Source organism: Haemorhous mexicanus, chromosome 26 (assembly GCF_027477595.1).
Source record: "Haemorhous mexicanus isolate bHaeMex1 chromosome 26, bHaeMex1.pri, whole genome shotgun sequence".
Taxonomy (NCBI): domain Eukaryota; kingdom Metazoa; phylum Chordata; class Aves; order Passeriformes; family Fringillidae; genus Haemorhous; species Haemorhous mexicanus.
Genome location: NC_082366.1, coordinates 1,293,943 through 1,312,806, shown reverse-complemented (window position 1 = coordinate 1,312,806; position 18,864 = coordinate 1,293,943). Strand labels below are relative to the sequence as shown.

Sequence of the window (18,864 nt, the reverse complement as noted above, 5' to 3'; positions counted from 1 at the left end):
GGAAAAAAAACCCAACTGACTGGAAGAATGGTTAAGCATTGGAATAATTTGCCCCGGGAGGTGGTGGAGTCGCCATCTCTGGAAGTGTCCAGGAGGAGCCTGGATGTGGCACTTGGGGACGTGGTTTAGGGGTGACAATGGCAGTGCTGGCGTGGGGCTGGGACCGGATGATCCTGGAGGTCTTTTCCAAGGTGGATGATTCTGTCAGGTGCAGGCTGGCCAATGCCAGGCTCAGGAATGATTAGGGAATCCTCAGGAGGGAATTATTAGGGTAGCTATAACACGCCGGCCAAGGCTGGAATAAATCCGTGACTGGAGATCCCAAACTACCTCTTATAAATCCATGAAAAGAGATCCCCAAGCCCCTCTAATGAACCCATTGCAGGAGATGTCAAATCCCTCTAATAAATCCAGTCAGAGATGCCAAAACTGCTATAATAAAATTTATGAAAGGAGATCCCAAATCCCTCTCATAAATTCTTGACAATAGATCCCCAAGCCACTCCAATGAATCCATGAAAGGTGATCCCCAAGCCCCTGTCATAAATCCATGGTTGGAGATCCCAAAATCCTTTAATAAATCCATGGCAGGAGATCCCAAAGCCTTTCTAACAAAAGCATGGAAGATATCCCAAATCCCAGCAGTAAATGCACAACAGAAAACAACAGTTTGAAAGAGGCAGGTGGTCTTTGTAGAATGCCAGGATGGAAGGGCATTTGTGTTGGAAGGGACCTTAAAGCTTAACCCATTCCACCGCGTGCCATGGGCAGGGACACCTTCTACTATCCCAGCTTGCTCCAAGCCCTGTCCTATCTGGTCTGGGACACATCCAGGGTGTGGCAGCCACAGTTTCTCAGGACAACCTGTGCCACGGCCTCAGCATCCTCACAGGGAAGAATTTCTTCCCACTATCTCCTCTAATCCTTTCCTCTGGCAGCTTAAAGCCACTGCCCTTGTGCCAACACCTCAGTCTCCCTCCAAGAAAAAGCTAAGATACATCCCTCTCAAATACCTCACTTGGACCATGCAGGTGTGTGTGATTGCCACAACCTCTCCCAGCAACCCACTGACCTGAGATAAGGGCTTCTTCCTATCTCCACAGTGGATGCCTCCGATGAAAACCATGTTGGGCATGACAGGCATGGGATACTCAAAGACAAAGTCAATTCTCCTCAGCCAGACGGATCCATGACTTAAAATCTCCGTCATTGTTGTGGGTTTCTGGAGGAACTCTGAGGCCAGCTCCTCAAACGGAGAATAGGCAATATTGCAGATATATAAGGACTCGGAAAGGGCAATCAGGAAGTTCTTGACCCTCTGGGAGAAGGTCACGTGGTCGGTGTTTTCCGAGAACATGCATGGGACGTAGGACGGCGGGTCCGGGCCCTGAGCCGCGCGAACCTCCAGGGCACACGGAACCATCCGCAGGAAGAAAACACTGGGGATGGAGAAGTGCAGGGCAATGATCTGCCCACACGGCGACACTGGATCCGTGAGCAGGGCATCAAAGTGACCCTCTCCAATGTACTTCAACAGCTCTTGGTTATACAGCAAGGACTTGCACGAAGATTGAAACGTGGTCCCGCTCTTCCGGTAATCTTCCAAACGCTTCCAGAACCTCACCAGGAAAGGATCTTGGCTGAAAACTCTTGCACTGAAGTAGCGTAACTGTTCTTCCATGTCTTCCTTCGTCACTGGCACAGGGTAGGTTTTCAGTTCGTAGACATCTGAGGAATCGATCAGGATTTTGTTGTCCGGTGCGATGACCACGACTTGGTGCCCTCTCTTGCTCAGCTCCATCAGCACTTTTTTCATGCTGAGCCAGTGGCTGCCCTCCATGGGGATCACCAGCAGCCTCCCAGCGGCAGCCGGGCTCAGGAGACACAGGAAGGGCAGAAGCAGTGCCACCAGCATGGTCAGGGCTGTGCAGAGTGGAAGCCTGGCACCAGAGAGGCCAGGACTGCTCTGCCAGCTTTTGCAGCCGCATCCCACTCCTGCCCTTTTGACTCTCCTCCCATTCTGGGTCATCAGATCTTTGCACCAAGGCCACAGAAAGCGATAAATGATTAGGGAGGATTCGGGGCAGGTTAGGACTCCAAAGGTGCCTTTGTGTGAGTCAAGAAAGGTGTGTCACTTTCATACATGCCAAGATGAGGTTTTTGGCTCAATGCCACCTTCTTCCCTCAGCAGGACCCCAGTTTTGTGGCACTTCTTGCCACCAGCACACCGCGCCCAAGGTCTGATGGCAAAATGCAGGGAAAATCCATGAAAAAAATGCATGCACAGAGTGTGTGGGCAGAAACATTGCTGAGCCCACATGGGAGGCCTGTGCCTATCAAGAGAGCATGGAAAGGACTCTTTTCCACCACTGCCATTGAAGGCTGAAAGAATTGTCATACACTGAGGTAATTCAGCTTTTTTAAAAGCACTTTCTTCCCCAAAGAAACTAATGTTAGTAGTACAGTGAATCATAACTTAACAGTAAAGATTAATATGAGAAATCCGTGTAAAAGATCCTGGGATTTGGGTTTTGCTTTTTTTTTTCCAATAGCCAAAACCAGCTGGCACTCTTGAGAAAAGAATAGTTTTCCTTAATTGTGGTGTTACATTTTAGTTAAATGGTATGCTCTGTCTCACCCCTCGAAAGTGTACTGTTTATTCCAAGCCTGTGATCCTCCCCTGAAGTATCATGGATCCGTAGTCCCATTAGCCCAAGTCTTACTCCGCGCCCACTTTGAATCTCCCTGGTATGAACAGAAAAGTTGTCCATTTTTTTTAAAGCTTGTGTGAAATACAAAGCTGTGTTTCGTGTCAGCTACATCCGGGCAATGTGTGTATTTGTGATTGCGATATGTGTGGAGGCCGACAATGGGACAGTTGCGAGTTCAATAATAACTGAGGAAAGTAAAGCATGGAAGGAGGCCTTTGAACCTCTCTTTTGTTTGCAATTAACCTTGGCTGATTTAGCAGCATTTGAATGAAAGGATGTTAAGGATGTTGCTTTTTGCTTGTAGTCAGGCCTTAAAGAGTGCTGCAATAATAACCTTTTGAAGGATACTTTTAGAATATTGCTTGTATCCTTGAAACTATAGCTTTGGAATATCTATAAAGGAAATATGCTTATCTCACGCCTCAACAGACCAGAGAAAAACAGCTTGAGAAAGAAGATGAACGTCATCTCAAGGACTTCTAATTTCGACCAAGGGCAGCTGGCCATCACTGTTATGAGATCTACAGTCATTGTAATTACAAAGGTGGACCCACATCTGGGGAGCTAGACTTTGCCAGACGGAATTCGTCTTTATTCTTGCAGAAACCAGGACCAATATTTCGGAAACTACTACTACCGTCTGGGGGGGTGGGTTCCTCCTTTTTGGGACACATCCTGAGAAAAGCTAAATCACAATAGTGTATAGAATTGTGATGTAAAAATTGGAAAATAGAAACTGCTGATGAGTACAAATTGGAACAGAAACTGCTGAGAAAGCTTAGGAGTACCCCTATAAATACCTGTAAGGCCCAGCTGTCGGCGTGCAGTTGGAGGGAAAACTTCCCCCACCGTACCCAGTGCTGTGTTGCTCATACTTTACCATATGAATTAATAAATTGATTGCTGCTTGAATATACGGCTAGTCAAGCTTCTTATTTATAACGCTTGCAGAGTCACTTGCAGAGTTAAAAAGTTAAACCAATTGCTGCCAAGTTAGAATTCTATTTGTTGTTAATAATTTCATGTTGTAATCACCTCTTGTTAATAGTTTTTCTTTAATTACCTGTTGTTGATGGTTAGAAATCCCCCTTTGTCAAGTATCACCCGGGGCTGGTATGCAAATGAGGAAACCACTCACCAAATCTAGCAGGAAAAACCCCTAAAATAAGGAGCCAGCATTGAATTAAGAGATAGAAGTGATGTCGAGACATGAGGAATGGAATCCAGTGTCTGCTAAGACCCTTTTCACGTTTCACCCTAACATAAAAAGACGTCGGCTAGAAATAAGACCCGGAATGTCAAACCAAAAAAGCGGGAATCTCCTGGTGCTCTCGTAAGGACGGAAGCCCCAGCTCTGCCTGCATACCAGCGGACACAGCTGCACTCTTCCTCCTCCTTCATGCCACTCCTGGAAGCAGCAGCAGTGTGTGCGCAACCAGTCGGTTGTCCCCACTCGATCTGATTTTTAATAAAGACATTAAAAAGGAGAAAGATCTCCTGCCTTATTTATTTCATCCCTGTTAAGCTGTGCGAGAGAGACCACAGATTCTCTCTTAGCCCTTCTCTCCCTAGGCTCTCCCTCTCCTTCCCTCTTCTTCCCTCTTCCCCCCTTCTCCATCAGAAACCATGCTGCTCCCGGGAGTGGGACCCCCAATAAACCCTCAGCTAATTAGCACCCACAGAAAGCCGTGGGGAGTCTCCTTGCCTGCCTGCTGCTATCAGCGAACACACAGCTTAGGGGGTCCCCCGAGGGACTCCCCTGGGATCCCCCTAAACGAATCCCAACAAATGGCTCCCAACGTTCGGTTCGACCACCGACAGCCCTAAGACAACAACGGACCTCCACTGCCCCGCTGGCACAGCGCAGAACCTCGCGCAACACCGCTTCAGCACCGCCTCGGGCATCACGGAGTAGCCGTACGGGGCCGCAGTCGCGGCCACCGCCAGCCGAGGGACGCGGCCCCGTGGCCCCGCCAGCACCGCGCAGAAGCCCCGCCAGACAGCGCGCCGCGATCCCGCCATCGCAGCCCGAGCAGCTTTTAAGATCGCCGCCGGCAGCTGCCGGCTCCCCCGTGCCACGTGGCCGCCATGCGGCTGCTCGGAGCCGCCCGCGCCGGGAGCCGCCGCTGCTCGCCGGGAGCCGCCGCTGCTCGCCGGGAGCCGCCGCTGCTCGCCGGGAGCCGCCGCTGCTCGCCGGGAGCCGCCGCTGCTCGCCGGGAGCCGCCGCTGCTCGCCGGGAGCCGCCGCTGCTCGCCGGGAGCCGCCGCGGTGGCGGCAGAGCCAAGCCCGCCGTGCCCTGCCCGGAGGCGACGGGGGGTGGCCCCGCAGAGCGGGCGGGCCGTGCAGATCGGCAAGCCCGACCCTGGACCACAGCTGCGGCCAAAGAAGAAACCAAAGCCCACCAGTTTCTGCGGGGGAGACACCAGACAAGCAAGAAGCAGTTTTCAGCTTTGCCCGAGCCCCGCACCCCCCAAACTGCTTTCGTCAGTTTTGTGACCTCCTTCCTCCTTACCCTCTCCCCCCTCGCTGCTCCTTCTCCCTAACTCCGTCCCTTACCCGCCTTCCCCTTAACAAACCCCCAGGAATCCCCTCCGTCCTGCTAAGCCTGGCACAGCAGCCACACGGCCAAGGCTCAACATTGCTACCGCCGTGTGTGCTGTGCCCGCATGGCCTGGAGATCCAACATAGCCGCGACCACGTAACACGGCACCATCTTCTACTGCTCCTCCCCAAAATCCCTTTCCTCTCGCTTTTTCTCCCCGAGCTCCTCCCCTTCCCTGTCTCTCATGAACCAAGCCCCCCTCCAACTGCTAGTTCCCACCTTCCGCTATGCAAATCCCGCAAGGAAGGAGCTGGAATTAGAGAAAAAGCTAAGAAACCAAAACCCAAAGCTAAAATCATTTTGTAATACCAGTTTTAACAGCCTTGTATATTTTGTTGAATTGAAAATTCTACTTTATGATCTCCTTTCCCTGTTATTCCAAGGGCAGGATAATATAATTCTTCTCTGCAATGCATACCCCCTTTTTCTTTATTTTGGGTTGTTCACTGGGAGCAAACCACTCAGAGACGCAGGGTACCCCAAAAAGGTTTTTCTCTCGCAGAGTCCCTGGCTCCCCATAACCTCCCCAATTCCCGATCCCTATCCACTTGTTCTAGCTGAAAAGACTAGAACTTTTTATCCTGAAACCCTCTAACCTTTTTGTCATTCTGATCCAATACCTGTCTTCTCTCTGTTTCCCGCCTGTCCCCATGAAGTAGTTTTTACAATTATGCTTTTCTAGTTTAAATGTGTGTTCATATTACAAATGGTCCTGTTTTCAGTTTTAGAAAGCAGGGGCCTCTCAGATCACAAGGGTAGATCCCAAGAGAAGCAGTTTTCAATTGTTTCTTTAATAGTGAGTGTTCAGATACTATTAGACTGCTGAATCAAAATCGCTGTTGGGTTTATGCTGTCCTCAGTAGGTTCTGAGGGTGACTGATAACCTAAAATGGTGTCTGGAGAAGTATTTTGATGGTTTTTGTGGGGAATGCTCTCTAAGTATAAGTAGTAGCTGAAGCCAAATTTCTTTTTTTTTTTCTTTTTGTTTTCCTTTTAATGACCTTAAACCAGTGGTCTTCTGGGTTAAACCGGTTGGAAGGTGAAAGCAGCAGTAAAGCTCAGATCCAAGGGTGAGAATCTGAGGCCACAAACCTGCCTGGAGTCCGGGGGGCTCCAGGTGATTCCCTGTCCCTGAGAGGGGGAGCAGAAGTCGGCGCCTCAGCCTAAAACTGGGGGCTGTGCTGGTCCAAAAAGCCAGTTGGAAAAAGTTAGACACCTTTGGGCCTGTAATGCTAAAAAGGCCAATCCCAAAGCTCTCATATGAGCTTAGTGCCAAAGGCTGAAGCCCTTTAAGCACTCAACCATGCTTTACATTTGTTTAAAATCTGGAATATGGACCTACATAGCCTGTTTATTACAATTAAACGCTCATTTTATCTTTGCTGCCTACCACCAAAAGCAAACATCAAGTCAAATACATGGTTTAAAACACAATCCTGCAATTGTATTTATTTTTCTGCTGCGAAACTGTAATTACTGCTTCATTTTTTCAATTGTTAATTGTCATATATCTCTTTATATTTTCTTTCTAACGAAAAAAGGGTGAAGGGTGGTGTTACATTTTATTTAAATGGTATGCTCTGTCTCACCCCTCAAAAATGTACGGTTTATTCCAATCCTGTGATCCTTCCCTGAAGTATCATGGATCTGTAATCCCATTGACCCAAGTCTTATTCCACAGCCACTTTGAATCTCCCTGTTAAGCTGTGGGGGGTGATGTGAAGTCTCTCTTGGCCCCTTTCTGCCAAGGCTCTCCCTCTCTCACCATCCCACCCTCTTCCCACCTTCTCCATCAGAAACGATGCTGCTCCCAGGGTTGGGACCCCCAATACACCCTCAGCTAATCAGCACGCTCAGAAAGCCGTGGGGAGTCTACTTGCCTGCCTGCTGCTACCAGAGAACACACAGCTTAGGGAGATCCCCCAAAATGAACTGCTACACTTAATGCAAACTTGCATTTTTTTGGAAGAGAAGCAGCCAGCAGAAAATCTTTCCCCATATATCCATAGAACTTTCAGCTTACCCCTTATCCTACCAGGTATAAAACGAAGTTGCAAAAGACCATTTTACCCTTCTATCCTAGAAAGAAACATTAACAACACCCCTCTAATGCACAAAGACATTAATCGTTCACGGCCAGTGAGGGGACAGTTCAGGATCTCAACCCTGGGTCCAGGTCCTCCTTAGATTTAAATTGCTGGGGTTTAATGTTGGTGATAACCTCTCATTAACGCCTATAATCACGTGAATACGAGAAACAATTTCCTTCTGCAGGGCAGTCTGTGCTTTAAAATCCTGCTGGATTTTTTTTCCACATGCAGTTTCTGCAAGTTCCTTCCCAAGCCTGGTGGGAAATCTTGGACTTTGCTGAGACCCTGCCCTCCAAAAGGAGCAGCAGCTCCATCACCCACACTGATCCCATCTTGGTAGTTTACAGCATGGATTAACTTAATGGGAATTTTCAAACAGCTCAGAGCAAGGAGATGCACAGAAGACAGGCCATAGCCTCAGGCAAGGCTGACAAATGAACACAGGAAGGTTGATCCACAAAAGCACATATGGAAATTTACAGGAGATATCCATACCCAGAACAGCTTAAAGCCTAATTCATTAATCTAGAAGAGAAGGAGAGGATGGAACAGGAGGAGGAGGAGGATGGAAATGAAGGAGAATTGCTTATAGGGCTTGGATATTGACACCTTGACAATAAAGGCAGATGGAAAGGAATCAATCCAGTGGTTGGCTGAGGTAGAAAATCAGCAAAGTCTTCAGTCCTATAACCTTCACTGTGGATGAAAGGAGAGGGGATAAATGGACAGTGCACGAGACAGCTGGGAGAGGAGGACAGCAAAGTTCTTCAGTTCAGCAAAAGAGACACACATTTGCATAAAAGCTACATGTCACTTAGATTGTCCTAATTAAGTCTGATAAGTTTGGCAGGATGTGATAGAATCTGACTGCTGGGTATTAGGAAGTAACATTTCTGCATCCTGCAGGATTTCAATCTTTGAAGACCAAGCTGTTGTCAGTCAGGATTTGATGTAAGGATGGGAGTGACATCCCTTGCCCAGGATGGCAGGGGGATGGAACGAGAGAATCTTTAAGGTCCCTTTCAACACAAACCATTCTGCCATTCTGTGATACATTTATACTTTGCCTTTTCCATAGAAAACCAAAAGAAAGTTTTGTACCTGAGACAGTTTTTCCTTCTGAACACAGATAATGCCTCCAATAAAAGCCATGTTTGGCATCACTGGTCTTGGGAACTCAAAGACAAAACCATATCTCATCAGCCAGAAGGTTCCATGCCTCAGCAGTTCTGTCACTGTCCCTTTCTTTTTCAAAACCTCATATGCAAGCTCTTCAAAGTTATCATAGATGGGCTTACAGTAGAAGAGCTTCAGCAGATCGACCAGCATGTTCTTCACCCGCTGGGAAAACTTCATGCTGTCTGAATTATCCAAGAATAACCTGGGGACATAGGAAGGGGGGCTTGGGCACAGGGCAGCAGCAGAATCCATTCCACAGGGAAAGCCCCGCAGGAAGTAGACGGAAGGAAGGGAAGGATACTCAGCCACCAGGGGCCCACACATCAGGATGGGGTCTGTGAAAAGCATGTGGAATTTGCTCTCTTTCAGATCCTGCATCAGCTCCTCGTTCTGCAGGAGGCTCTTACAGTTGGTGAAGAAGACCGAGGAGATTTCTATTGTGCTTTGATACAAGGTCAGAACAACATTCCAAACAGACTGTTCAATAAAATGGGCACTAACGAAGGCCTTGAGCATTTCACCCAAGTATTCCTCGGTGTAAGGGATTGGATAGGCTTGGACTGTGTAATTCTGAGGCTTCTCTGACTTCATATACAGACTGGTGGAGGGTACAAGCACAACAACCTCGTGTCCCTTTTGCTGCAGTTTCTCCCCTACCGGGTGCATGCTGAGCCAGTGACTTCCATCCTGAGGTACCACCAGGATCTTTCCACCTTCAGCCAGGGCTAAAGACAGCGTCAGGAGGAGAAGTATCCAGGTACCTTGGTAAAAAAGAGCCATTTTGATGGGAGTGAACCAGAGGGTTCTGCTCCAGAGGGATCCATGCACTCCTTTATACAATGGTCTGTGCTGTGTAAGCAAGGAATTTATTGGCTGCAGAAATTAATATTTAACTTCCCAATACGGGTGTGATTAGCCATTGATTTTGCCTATGTTTGTGGAAAGGAAGGGAAGCTGTGTCCTAACAGACACTTTTGTAGTTTCTATTAATGTTTAATCTTCAAACTCTGTCAGTACTACGACACTGTCAGCACTAAGTCTGTGACACCAAGAGCGGGGATGTCATGTTGTAAAAATAATCATGGTTAAAACCTTTGACCTGGTAAATACACGGCGTGAAAAATAATAAAAATACATCCAGCAGAATGGATGCAACTCCATTCCTGAGGACACGAGGCTGAGGTTGAATTCCCACCCCCTGGAAGCAGCCAAACCTGCACCTCTTACAAAGATGTCATGGCCACCAGGATGTACCAGGCAATCCCAAATCTGAGGAGAACAATCCCATTTAGCTTTTATCCTCCTGGAACTACAGCAAAAAGTGAACTAGTGTATGGGTCATGGCAAAGAATGGGAAAGAAGGCCACCACAGGGACACAAAGAAGAAGTTTTGGTCTTTGGTTGGTGTCTTGAAAACCCCTGTCATGTATTGTGATGAAGACAAAATCCATGTGTGATACCTCCCACTAATGCCACTGCAGGAAGGTTTTGTCTTTGTGCAAGTGAAAGCAATGCCAGAGCAAAGCCTTTTGGAGGGTGCTAAGCAAGGAGTCCTTGTGATGAGAAGCTGCCATCAGCACAACATTTTCCCGTTCTTTTTATAAATGGTGCTGGCACTCCCAGCATCCTCACTTGGGAGAAACAAATCCTTACAGCCTGAGGCAAAGGCATTTGTCTCATGACACCCAAAGGTTGCTGGGACTGCCCTGAGTAGCTCCACTCTGTCACTCTGGACATGGAGGAACCACCCTTAGACATGGAAAACTAATTTCTGGAGAGGCCCAGTGCAGGAGAGGTGGGAGACAGCACAGACTGAAAGCAGGACACTGAAGGGATTTACAAATAATTGTCATTAAGTGCAGGAAATCTGGATGCAAAGACTTCATTGCAACTCCTGTGATAAGAGCTGACAAAATTATCTTGGAAGTTGCTGCTTGGTGTGTTTTCTACTCTGGACTCAATTGGATTTTCAGTGGCAAAGGCAGCTGGCTGAAAAAGGCCAGTACAACTTTTTTCCAGGTGTGGAACTTGTAATATTCACAAGGAGTGTGAAGACAGGAGCTGGCAGGGAAAAACAAGGGCAGGATGTCTCTGCCCTTGTAGCAAAGTTATGAACTCTTTGCAGCTCTGAGACCTTCAGGATATAAAAGTAAAGACTAATATTATGGAACCAGCAAGAATTTACCTCTTACATCTCAAACTGGTATCACTCTTGTCCGCCCAACAAGATAGAATGCCTTCAATATAATTTTATGCTAATATTCTAGGTCATAATATTAATCTTTGCCTTGTTTATCACATTTAGAGGGCTCTCCATCAAAGAAATCTGAAAGAGGAAAGAGAAATCCCACCCTACAGCTCAAAGACATTGTGCAGAGATATCGCGTGACCACAATTCAAAAGTGATGGAGCAATTTCCTGGGAAAGAGATTTGTGTCCTGCTTTGTGTCTGGATAGAAATGGCCAGTGTTACCATTTTAGAGACTGCAAGTTGACTATCACAATAGATTTAGATTTCTAGATTACCTTTAAGACCCTGCAGAACAACTCTTGTAAAAGCAAATGTCAAGGGATGAGAACTGATCTGAGTTCTGCATTCAAGTGTCTTTCACCCAATCCACGACTCTAAGATTATTTCTTGCCATTTCAAGGCAACATTTCTATTTCACCCTCATAAACAGGAGTAACCTAACACAGACAGCCACAGTTTGGAAATAATTTGTCATGAGAATACTACTAAAGTGAATCAACTGGTGCCCTTGAGCCTGGAGTTGAAAACAAAAGATGACTCTTGGGTTTTTGATCAGATAAAAGAAATAGATGTCAGATGCTGTTAAAAGGAAATCAAAACTGGATCTGCTTGGTGCTTAAGACACATTCACTGAGGACAGTAATTTCCATCTGGCCAATGAAATCCCTTTTTCTTTGGTTTGTTATAAAACCCTCATTAATTCAAGTTAGTCTCTATCAAGGCTGTTTGATTTCAGCCTATGGGAAACAATTTATCAAGGCTCCACAAATTAAATGATTTCCGTAAATTAAAAAAAAAAATCTATACCGATAAACTTCCCGAAACAAGATAATGACTTTTCATTGAGAAATGTACAATCTGTAGATGAAGGAACATTACCTTAGGCAGTGGTTTCTTCTTAGCACAGTTGATCCCCCCAACAAAGACCATGTTGGGCATCACTGGCCTGACGTACTCAAACACAAAGTCAAACCTCAGGAGCCAAATGGCAGCAGAATTCACAAGGTCCATCAGGGACACATCCCTCTGAAGAACTTCTGAGGAAAGCTTAAGCGCTTCGGCATAGAGCCTGTTACAGTAATCAAGCTCCAGGAGGGAAATCAGGGTGTTTTCAACCCTCTGGAGAAAAGTCATGTGGTCTGAGTTGAAGCTGAAGAGCCTTGGGATGTAGGATGGAGGGCTTGGGCACTGTGGGGCTGCAAAGTGAATGTTGCAAGGGAATCCCCTCATGAAGAACACAAAGGGAAGAGAGAGATGGTGGGCCAGGATGGGCCCACACATGATGGCCGGATCTGTCAGGATGGCATCAAAGCCGCTTTGGTTGAGGAACTTCAGGGTCTCCTGGCTGCGAAACAGGTCCTTGCATTGCCCAAAGAAGGTGATGAAAAAATGTACCGTGGCGTTGTACATCGCCAGGGCATTGAGGGGGAAAGGCTTTGGTGTCAGGTGCACAGCGGCGTATTCCTGGAAGGCGTTATCCAGCTCTTCCAGGGGCTGTCCAACCGGGTACGTGACCACCTTGTAGGCCTGCGTGGTCTTCATCTGCCAGCTCACCTCAGGAACCAGCACCACCACCTCGTGTCCTCTCTCACTCAGCTTCTCCACCACTTCCTGCATGCTCAGCCAGTGGCTTCCAATCATGGGCACCACCAGGAGCTTCCCTCCATCCGAGAGGCTGGGCAGGAGGAGGAGGATGGAAATCCAGGCAGAGCAAAGTCTCAAAGCCATGTTGCTGTGGCTGGAGTAGGAGCCGTGGAAGAGATTTCTCCTGCAGGTTGTAGCCTGAAAATGCTTTGGAAAGCAACTGAAGGATTCCTCTGCCAGCTTTTATAGCCATACCCCACCTCTGCCCTTTTGACTCTCCTCCCATTTTATGTCATCAGACCTTTCCACCAAGGTCACAGAAAGCGATAAATGATTAGGGAGGATTCAGGGCAGGTTAGGACTCCAAAGGTGCCTTTGTCTGAGTCAAGAAACGTGTGTCACCTTCACACATCCAAGATTAGGTTTTTGGCTCAATGCCACCTTTTTCCTACAGGAGGACCTCGGCTTTGTGGCACTTCTTGCCACCAGCCCACCACGCCCAAGGTCTGGTGGCAAAATGCAGGGAAAATCCTTTAAAAAAATGCATGCAGAGAGTGGGTGGGCAGAAACATTGCTGAGCCCACATGGGAGGCCTTTGCCTATCAAGAGAGCACTGAAAGGACTCTTTTCCATCATTGCCATTGAAGGCTGAAAGAAGTGTCACAGACTGAGGTAATTTAGAATTTTTAAAAGCACTTTCTACCCTAAAGAATCTGATGCAAGTAGTACAGAAAACCGTAACTTACAGTAAGGACTAGTATGAGAAACCTGTGTAACGCTACCTGGGGTTTGGGTTTTGCTTTTTTTTTTTTTTTTCAATAGCCAAAATCATCTGGCATCCCTGAGAAAAAATAATTTTGCTTAATGCACACTTCCATTTTTGGCAAGAGAAGCAGCCAGCAGAAGATCTTTCCCCATCTCTCCATATAAATTTCAACTGACCTCTTATCCTATCAGGTATGAAATGAAGTTGCAAAAGAACATTTCACCTTTGTACCCCAGATAACAAACTCCAACAACACCGCTCTAGTGCACAGTCATGAATTGTTCCTGGCCAGTGAGGGGTCAGTTCAGGACCAGTGTTGGGTCAGTTCATGACCCCAGCCCTGTGTCCAGGTCCTTCTTGGTTATAAATTGCTGAGTTTCAATGTTGGTGACAACCTCTGGTTAAAGCCTTATCCTGGGATGACGTTATGATGCTTGTATCCCCATTCATGTGTGCTGTTTATGCTGGATGTTATGTTCTGTGCCTTCAAGACTGGCTCTGAAGAGTGAAAGTTTTGTTTTGGCTACTTATCAGCTGCTCCCCCACGGCTGGTGGGACACAGAGACGGGACAGTACATAGTTCTGCTTTGGCTTTTTGCCCTGCTTTTCGCTTTGCTCTTGCTTCTGCTTTGCTCCTGCTTTGCTCTTGCTTTTTTTGCTTCTGCTCATTAGTTAGTTTAGCTAAACAGTCCAAATTTATTCCTGGACTGTTTTTCCTTTCCTTTTTGTACCTACTCGAACCTGCTCCAGACTGGGAGCTGGGAAACACCGAGAGTTTGCACCTTGTGGCCTGCAGCAGCTACCCCAGCGCTGGAGGGACTGATAACAGAGCGACCACCCCAGGAGAGACTTTCTGAATTGGTCATCTTTTTCAGAGCAGTGAAAGAGTGGTGTCACCCGGTATTGTTCATTTTGTGTGCTGGGGGTGCTGTGCCTGTAAAATAAACAGGTTCTTTCCACTTCTCTCCGAGGAATTCTTCCCGAACTGGTGGGGGGGAAGATGCTTTGGAAAGCAACTGTGTTGGGCCGTGTGGGTTTGCTTTCAGGAGGGGCCCGCCTTTGGGGATTCTCTCCCAAATTTGCCCTAAACCAGGACAAGCCTATAAGCAGGTAAATACGGGAAACAATTTCCTTCTCCAGGCATTCTGGGGCTTTGAAATCTTGCTGGATTTTTTTCCCCATGCTGTTTCTGCAGGTTCCTTTCTAAGCCTGGTGGGAAGTCTTGGGCTGTAGCAGGCCCAGGGCCTACAATGCTGCCATGGTGTTCAGCAGCCTAAGACAGGAAATGCCGAGTCATGATGACTGGACCTTAGAAGCTCCTCTCCAGCCTCCAGACCCTTGCTTATCTCTCTGTAAGACGATAGGTCACTTTCCTTTGACCCTTACAATTAGACACTTCCTAAAACCCTTGTACCCTATATAAAGGGCTACTTTTGCCCAACTTGGCAGAGGAGCTGTCCTTGAGAACCTTTGCAGAAGATTCAATAAAGATATCCCTGTGGAACAGACACAGCACTTCGCATCTCTCTCCCTGCATCTGCCTAAGACACCTAGCAAGCAAAGAACTGCAATCACAAAATGAGCTGCTAATCACTGAGAGCTGATATCACTTAAGCTTGCTAAGGTTGTCTGCAGCTGGGAGCTGTCTGGGAGCTGAGACAGGCTGTGCTGAGCAGAACTGCACTATCCGGACCCATTGAATCCTGCAAGGGATAACCAGACACCCAGTGGAGGCCGCATGATTGGACTTTGCTGAGACCCTGCCCTCCAAAAGGAGCAGCAGCTCCATCACCCACACTGATCCCATCTTGGTAGTTTACAGCATGGATTAACTTAATGGGAATTTTCAAACAGCTCAGAGCAAGGAGATGCACAGAAGACAGGCCATAGCCTCAGGCAAGGCTGACAAATGAACACAGGAAGGTTGGTCCACAACAGTCCAAATGGAAATTTACAGGAGATATCCATACCCAGGACAGCATAAAGCCTAACTTAATAATCTAGAAGAGAAGGAGAGGATGGAACTGGAGGAGGATTGCTTATGGAGCTTGGATATTGACACCTTGACAATAAAGGCAGATGGAAAGGAATCAATCCAGTGGATGGCTGTGATAGAAAATCAGCAAAGTCTTCAGTCCTATAACCTTCACTGTGGATGAAAGGAGAGGGGATAAATGGACAGTGCACGAGACAGCTGGGAGAGGAGGATAGCAAAGTTCTTCAGTTCAGCAAAAGAGACCCTCATCTGCATAAAATCTACATGTCACTTAGATTGTCCTAATTAAGTCTGATAAGGCTTTAGGTTTGGCAGGATGTGATAGAATCTGACTGCTGGCTATTAGGAAGTTGTAGCAGGCGCAGGGCCGGCTACAGCTCCGTGGAGGGATGTTTAGAGATAGGTATTTGCTGAGTCATTGGAATTGAACCAGGAGTCCTCACTCTGGTCCTCCAGGCCTGCTTATCTCTCTGTGACCCCATAGGCTAGTTTTCCTAACCCTTACAATTGGTCAGTTTTCAATCCTCCCTAACCCTATAAAAGAGGCTGTCTTGGCCCATTTCTTCAGAAGAGCAGCTTCAAGACCCTTCGCGAGACCCTCAGAATAAACCATCGTGGAACGCTTGGCCGCCTTCTCCTCTCTCTTTCCTCTGCCTTCCAGAAGCCACGGTCAGCCAGAGCCCCTACGAGCAAGCTAAGAGCTGAAATCATAAAAGAGCTGATTTTCACTAAGAGCTGACAATCACTAAGCTTGCTAGGGGTCACAGCTGTGCCGCAGTCCGGCCTAGGGCACCCCAGCCTCCAGAGGGCTGAGGTATCTGGCCTTGAGACTGCTTGCCTGGGGCACTTACCCTACAAGGGACCAGCTATCTGGCGAAGAAGCTAGCCCCGGTGGCTTCATTTTTATTTTACAGGAAGTAACATTTCTGCATCCTGCAGGATTTCAATCTTTGAAGACCAAGCTGTTGTCAGTCAGGGTTTGATGTAAGGATGGGAGTGACATCCCTTGCCCAGGATGGCAGGGGGATGGAACGAGAGAATCTTTAAGGTCCCTTTCAACACAAACCATTCTGCCATTCTGTGATACATTTATACTTTGCCTTTTCCATAGAAAACCAAAAGAAAGTTTTGTACCTGAGACAGTTTTTCCTTCTGAACACAGATAATGCCTCCAATAAAAGCCATGTTTGGCATCACTGGTCTTGGGAACTCAAAGACAAAACCATATCTCATCAGCCAGAAGGTTCCATGCCTCAGCAGTTCTGTCACTGTCCCTTTCTTTTTCAAAACCTCATATGCAAGCTCTTCAAAGTTATCATAGATGGGCTTACAGTAGAAGAGCTCCAGCAGATCGACCAGCATGTTCTTCACCCGCTGGGAAAACGTCATGCTGTCTGAATTATCCAAGAATAACCTGGGGACATAGGAAGGGGGGCTTGGGCACTGGGCAGCAGCAGAATCCATTCCACAGGGAAAGCCCCGCAGGAAGTAGACGGAAGGAAGGGAAGGATACTCAGCCACCAGGGGCCCACACATCAGGATGGGGTCTGTGAAAAGCATGTGGAATTTGCTCTCTTTCAGATCCTGCATCAGCTCCTCGTTCTGCAGGAGGCTCTTACAGTTGGTGAAGAAGACCGAGGAGATTTCTATTGTGCTTTGATACAAGGTCAGAACAACATTCCAAACAGACTGTTCAATAAAATGGGCACTAACGAAGGCCTTGAGCATTTCACCCAAGTATTCCTCGGTGTAAGGGATTGGATAGGCTTGGACTGTGTAATTCTGAGGCTTCTCTGACTTCATATACAGACTGGTGGAGGGTACAAGCACAACAACCTCGTGTCCCTTTTGCTGCAGTTTCTCCCCTACCGGGTGCATGCTGAGCCAGTGACTTCCATCCTGAGGTACCACCAGGATCTTTCCACCTTCAGCCAGGGCTAAAGACAGCGTCAGGAGGAGAAGTATCCAGGTACCTTGGTAAAAAAGAGCCATTTTGATGGGAGTGAACCAGAGGGTTCTGCTCCAGAGGGATCCATGCACTCCTTTATACAATGGTCTGTGCTGTGTAAGCAAGGAATTTATTGGCTGCAGAAATTAATATTTAACTTCCCAATACGGGTGTGATTAGCCATTGATTTTGCCTGTGTTTCTGGAAAGGAAGGGAAGCTGTGTCCTTAGGGAAACGTTTCTACTTTCTGTTAATGTTTAAGCTTCAAACTCTGTCAGCACTAAGTCTGTGACACCAAGAGCAGGGATGTCATGTTGTAACAATAACTGTAATTAAAAACATTGACCTGGTACATAAACGGTGAGAAGATAATAAAAATACACCCAGCAGAATGGATGCAACTCCATTCCTGAGGACACAAGGCTGAGGTTGAATTCCCACCCCCTGGAAGCAGCCAAACCTGCACCTCTTACAAAGATGTCACGGCCACCAGGATGTACCAGGCAATCCCAAATCTGAGGAGAATGATCCCATTTAGCTTTAATCCTCCTGGAACTACAGCAAAAAGTGAACTAGTGGATGGGTCATGGCAAAGAATGGGAAAGGAGGCCACCACAGGGACACAAAGAAGGAGTTTTGGTCTTTGGTTGGTGTCTTGAAAACCCCTTCCATGGGTTTTGAGCAAGACAAAATCAAGGAGAAGGTGTGACACCTCCCACTAATGCCACTGCAGGAAGGTTTTGTCTTTGTGCAAGTGAAAGCAATGCCAGAGCAAAGCCTTTTGGAGGGTGCTAAGCAAGGAGTCCTTGTGATGAGAAGCAGCCATCAGTTTTCCCATTCTTTTTATAAATGGTGCTGGCACTCCCAGCATCCTCACTTGGGAGAAACAAATCCTTACAGCCTGAGGCAAAGGCATTTGTCTCATGACACTCAAAGAGTGCAGGGAGTGTCCTGTGTAGCTCCACTCTGTCACTCTGGACATGGAGGAACCACCCTTAGACATGGAAAACCAATTTCTGGAGAGGCCCTGTGCAGGAGAGGTGGGAGACAGCACAGACTGAAAGCAGGACACTGAAGGGATTTACAAATAATTGTCATTAAGTGCAGGAAATCTGGATGCAAAGACTTCACTGCAACTCCTGTGATAAGAGGTGACCAAATTACCTTGGAAATTGCTGCTTGGTGTGTTTTCTACTCTGGACTCAATTGGATTTTCAGTGGCAACAGCAGTTGGCTGAGAACGGCCAATACGAGTTCATTTCCCTTGACTATAACAGAAAAAGTCTCTTGACAGGATGGCCACACTTTCTTCAGGTACGTCTTAGAGCTGAGATATTGGCTCTGATTCCTGCAAACCTTGTGGTGAACCTTCAGACACTTGAGGAGCTGGAAACTTGGGATTTCTCTGCCTGTTAATGAAGGTGTAATTGCTGCTGAGACACATCCCCATACAAAGTGCAGGCCAAGAGGAAATCAGCCTGAGACAGCTTAATCGAGGTGTAAATGCAGTTTGTGTTCCCCCAGGCCCAACGCTGTGGTCTCATGTTCTCCCACAAGCTCTGTGATGATCCTTACACAATTTAGGATTGGATTCCCAGCTGGATAAGGTAAGTAGGGCCAGTTCTGCACAAGCCTGAGCTCCTTCAGCTCAGAGCAGCTCCTCCATGGGACCACATCAGATGCAGCAGAGAGGAGCTCTTACCTGGAATGAGACCACCTTGGCCCATTGCCCTGCCT

At 47.3% G+C, this 18,864-nt stretch overlaps 3 protein-coding genes across 3 annotated transcripts; all 3 read right to left on the bottom strand.

Moving 5' to 3' along the window:
• Nucleotides 1-575: 575 nt before the first annotated feature.
• LOC132338562 (UDP-glucuronosyltransferase 1A1-like) lies at nucleotides 576-2,382 on the bottom strand. The gene has a single exon (XM_059868271.1). It carries the CDS (start codon nucleotides 2,027-2,029, stop codon nucleotides 968-970), a length of 1,062 nt encoding a protein of 353 aa, XP_059724254.1. The 5' UTR covers nucleotides 2,030-2,382; the 3' UTR covers nucleotides 576-967.
• Nucleotides 2,383-4,750: 2,368 nt separating this feature from the next.
• LOC132338504 (uncharacterized) lies at nucleotides 4,751-12,637 on the bottom strand. The gene is made up of 3 exons (XM_059868153.1): nucleotides 11,713-12,637; nucleotides 8,505-9,167; nucleotides 4,751-5,119 (listed from the first exon to the last, which is right to left on the bottom strand). The coding sequence occupies exons 1-3, from the start codon at nucleotides 12,559-12,561 to the stop codon at nucleotides 4,751-4,753; spliced, it is 1,881 nt and encodes a 626-aa protein (XP_059724136.1). The 5' UTR covers nucleotides 12,562-12,637.
• Nucleotides 12,638-16,268: 3,631 nt separating this feature from the next.
• LOC132338503 (UDP-glucuronosyltransferase 1-6-like) lies at nucleotides 16,269-17,171 on the bottom strand. Its single transcript, XM_059868151.1, has one exon. It carries the CDS (start codon nucleotides 17,169-17,171, stop codon nucleotides 16,269-16,271), a length of 903 nt encoding a protein of 300 aa, XP_059724134.1.
• Between the last annotated feature and the right edge of the window lie 1,693 nt (nucleotides 17,172-18,864).

Bases quoted from the DNA above. Each gene is read 5' to 3' on its own strand.
- LOC132338504 (XM_059868153.1), bottom strand. From the start codon at position 12,561: ATGGCTTTGAGACTTTGCTCTGCCTGGATTTCCATCCTCCTCCTCCTG. The intron at 9,168-11,712 runs GTAATGTTCCTT...CTGTATATGAAG, and splicing joins AGAAGAAACCACTGCCTAAG to TCAGAGAAGCCTCAGAATTA. The intron at 5,120-8,504 runs GTACAAAACTTT...TCTCCCCCGCAG, and splicing joins AGAAGGAAAAACTGTCTCAG to AAACTGGTGGGCTTTGGTTT.
- LOC132338503 (XM_059868151.1), bottom strand. From the start codon at position 17,171: ATGGCTCTTTTTTACCAAGGTACCTGGATACTTCTCCTCCTGACGCTG.
- LOC132338562 (XM_059868271.1), bottom strand. From the start codon at position 2,029: ATGACCCAGAATGGGAGGAGAGTCAAAAGGGCAGGAGTGGGATGCGGC.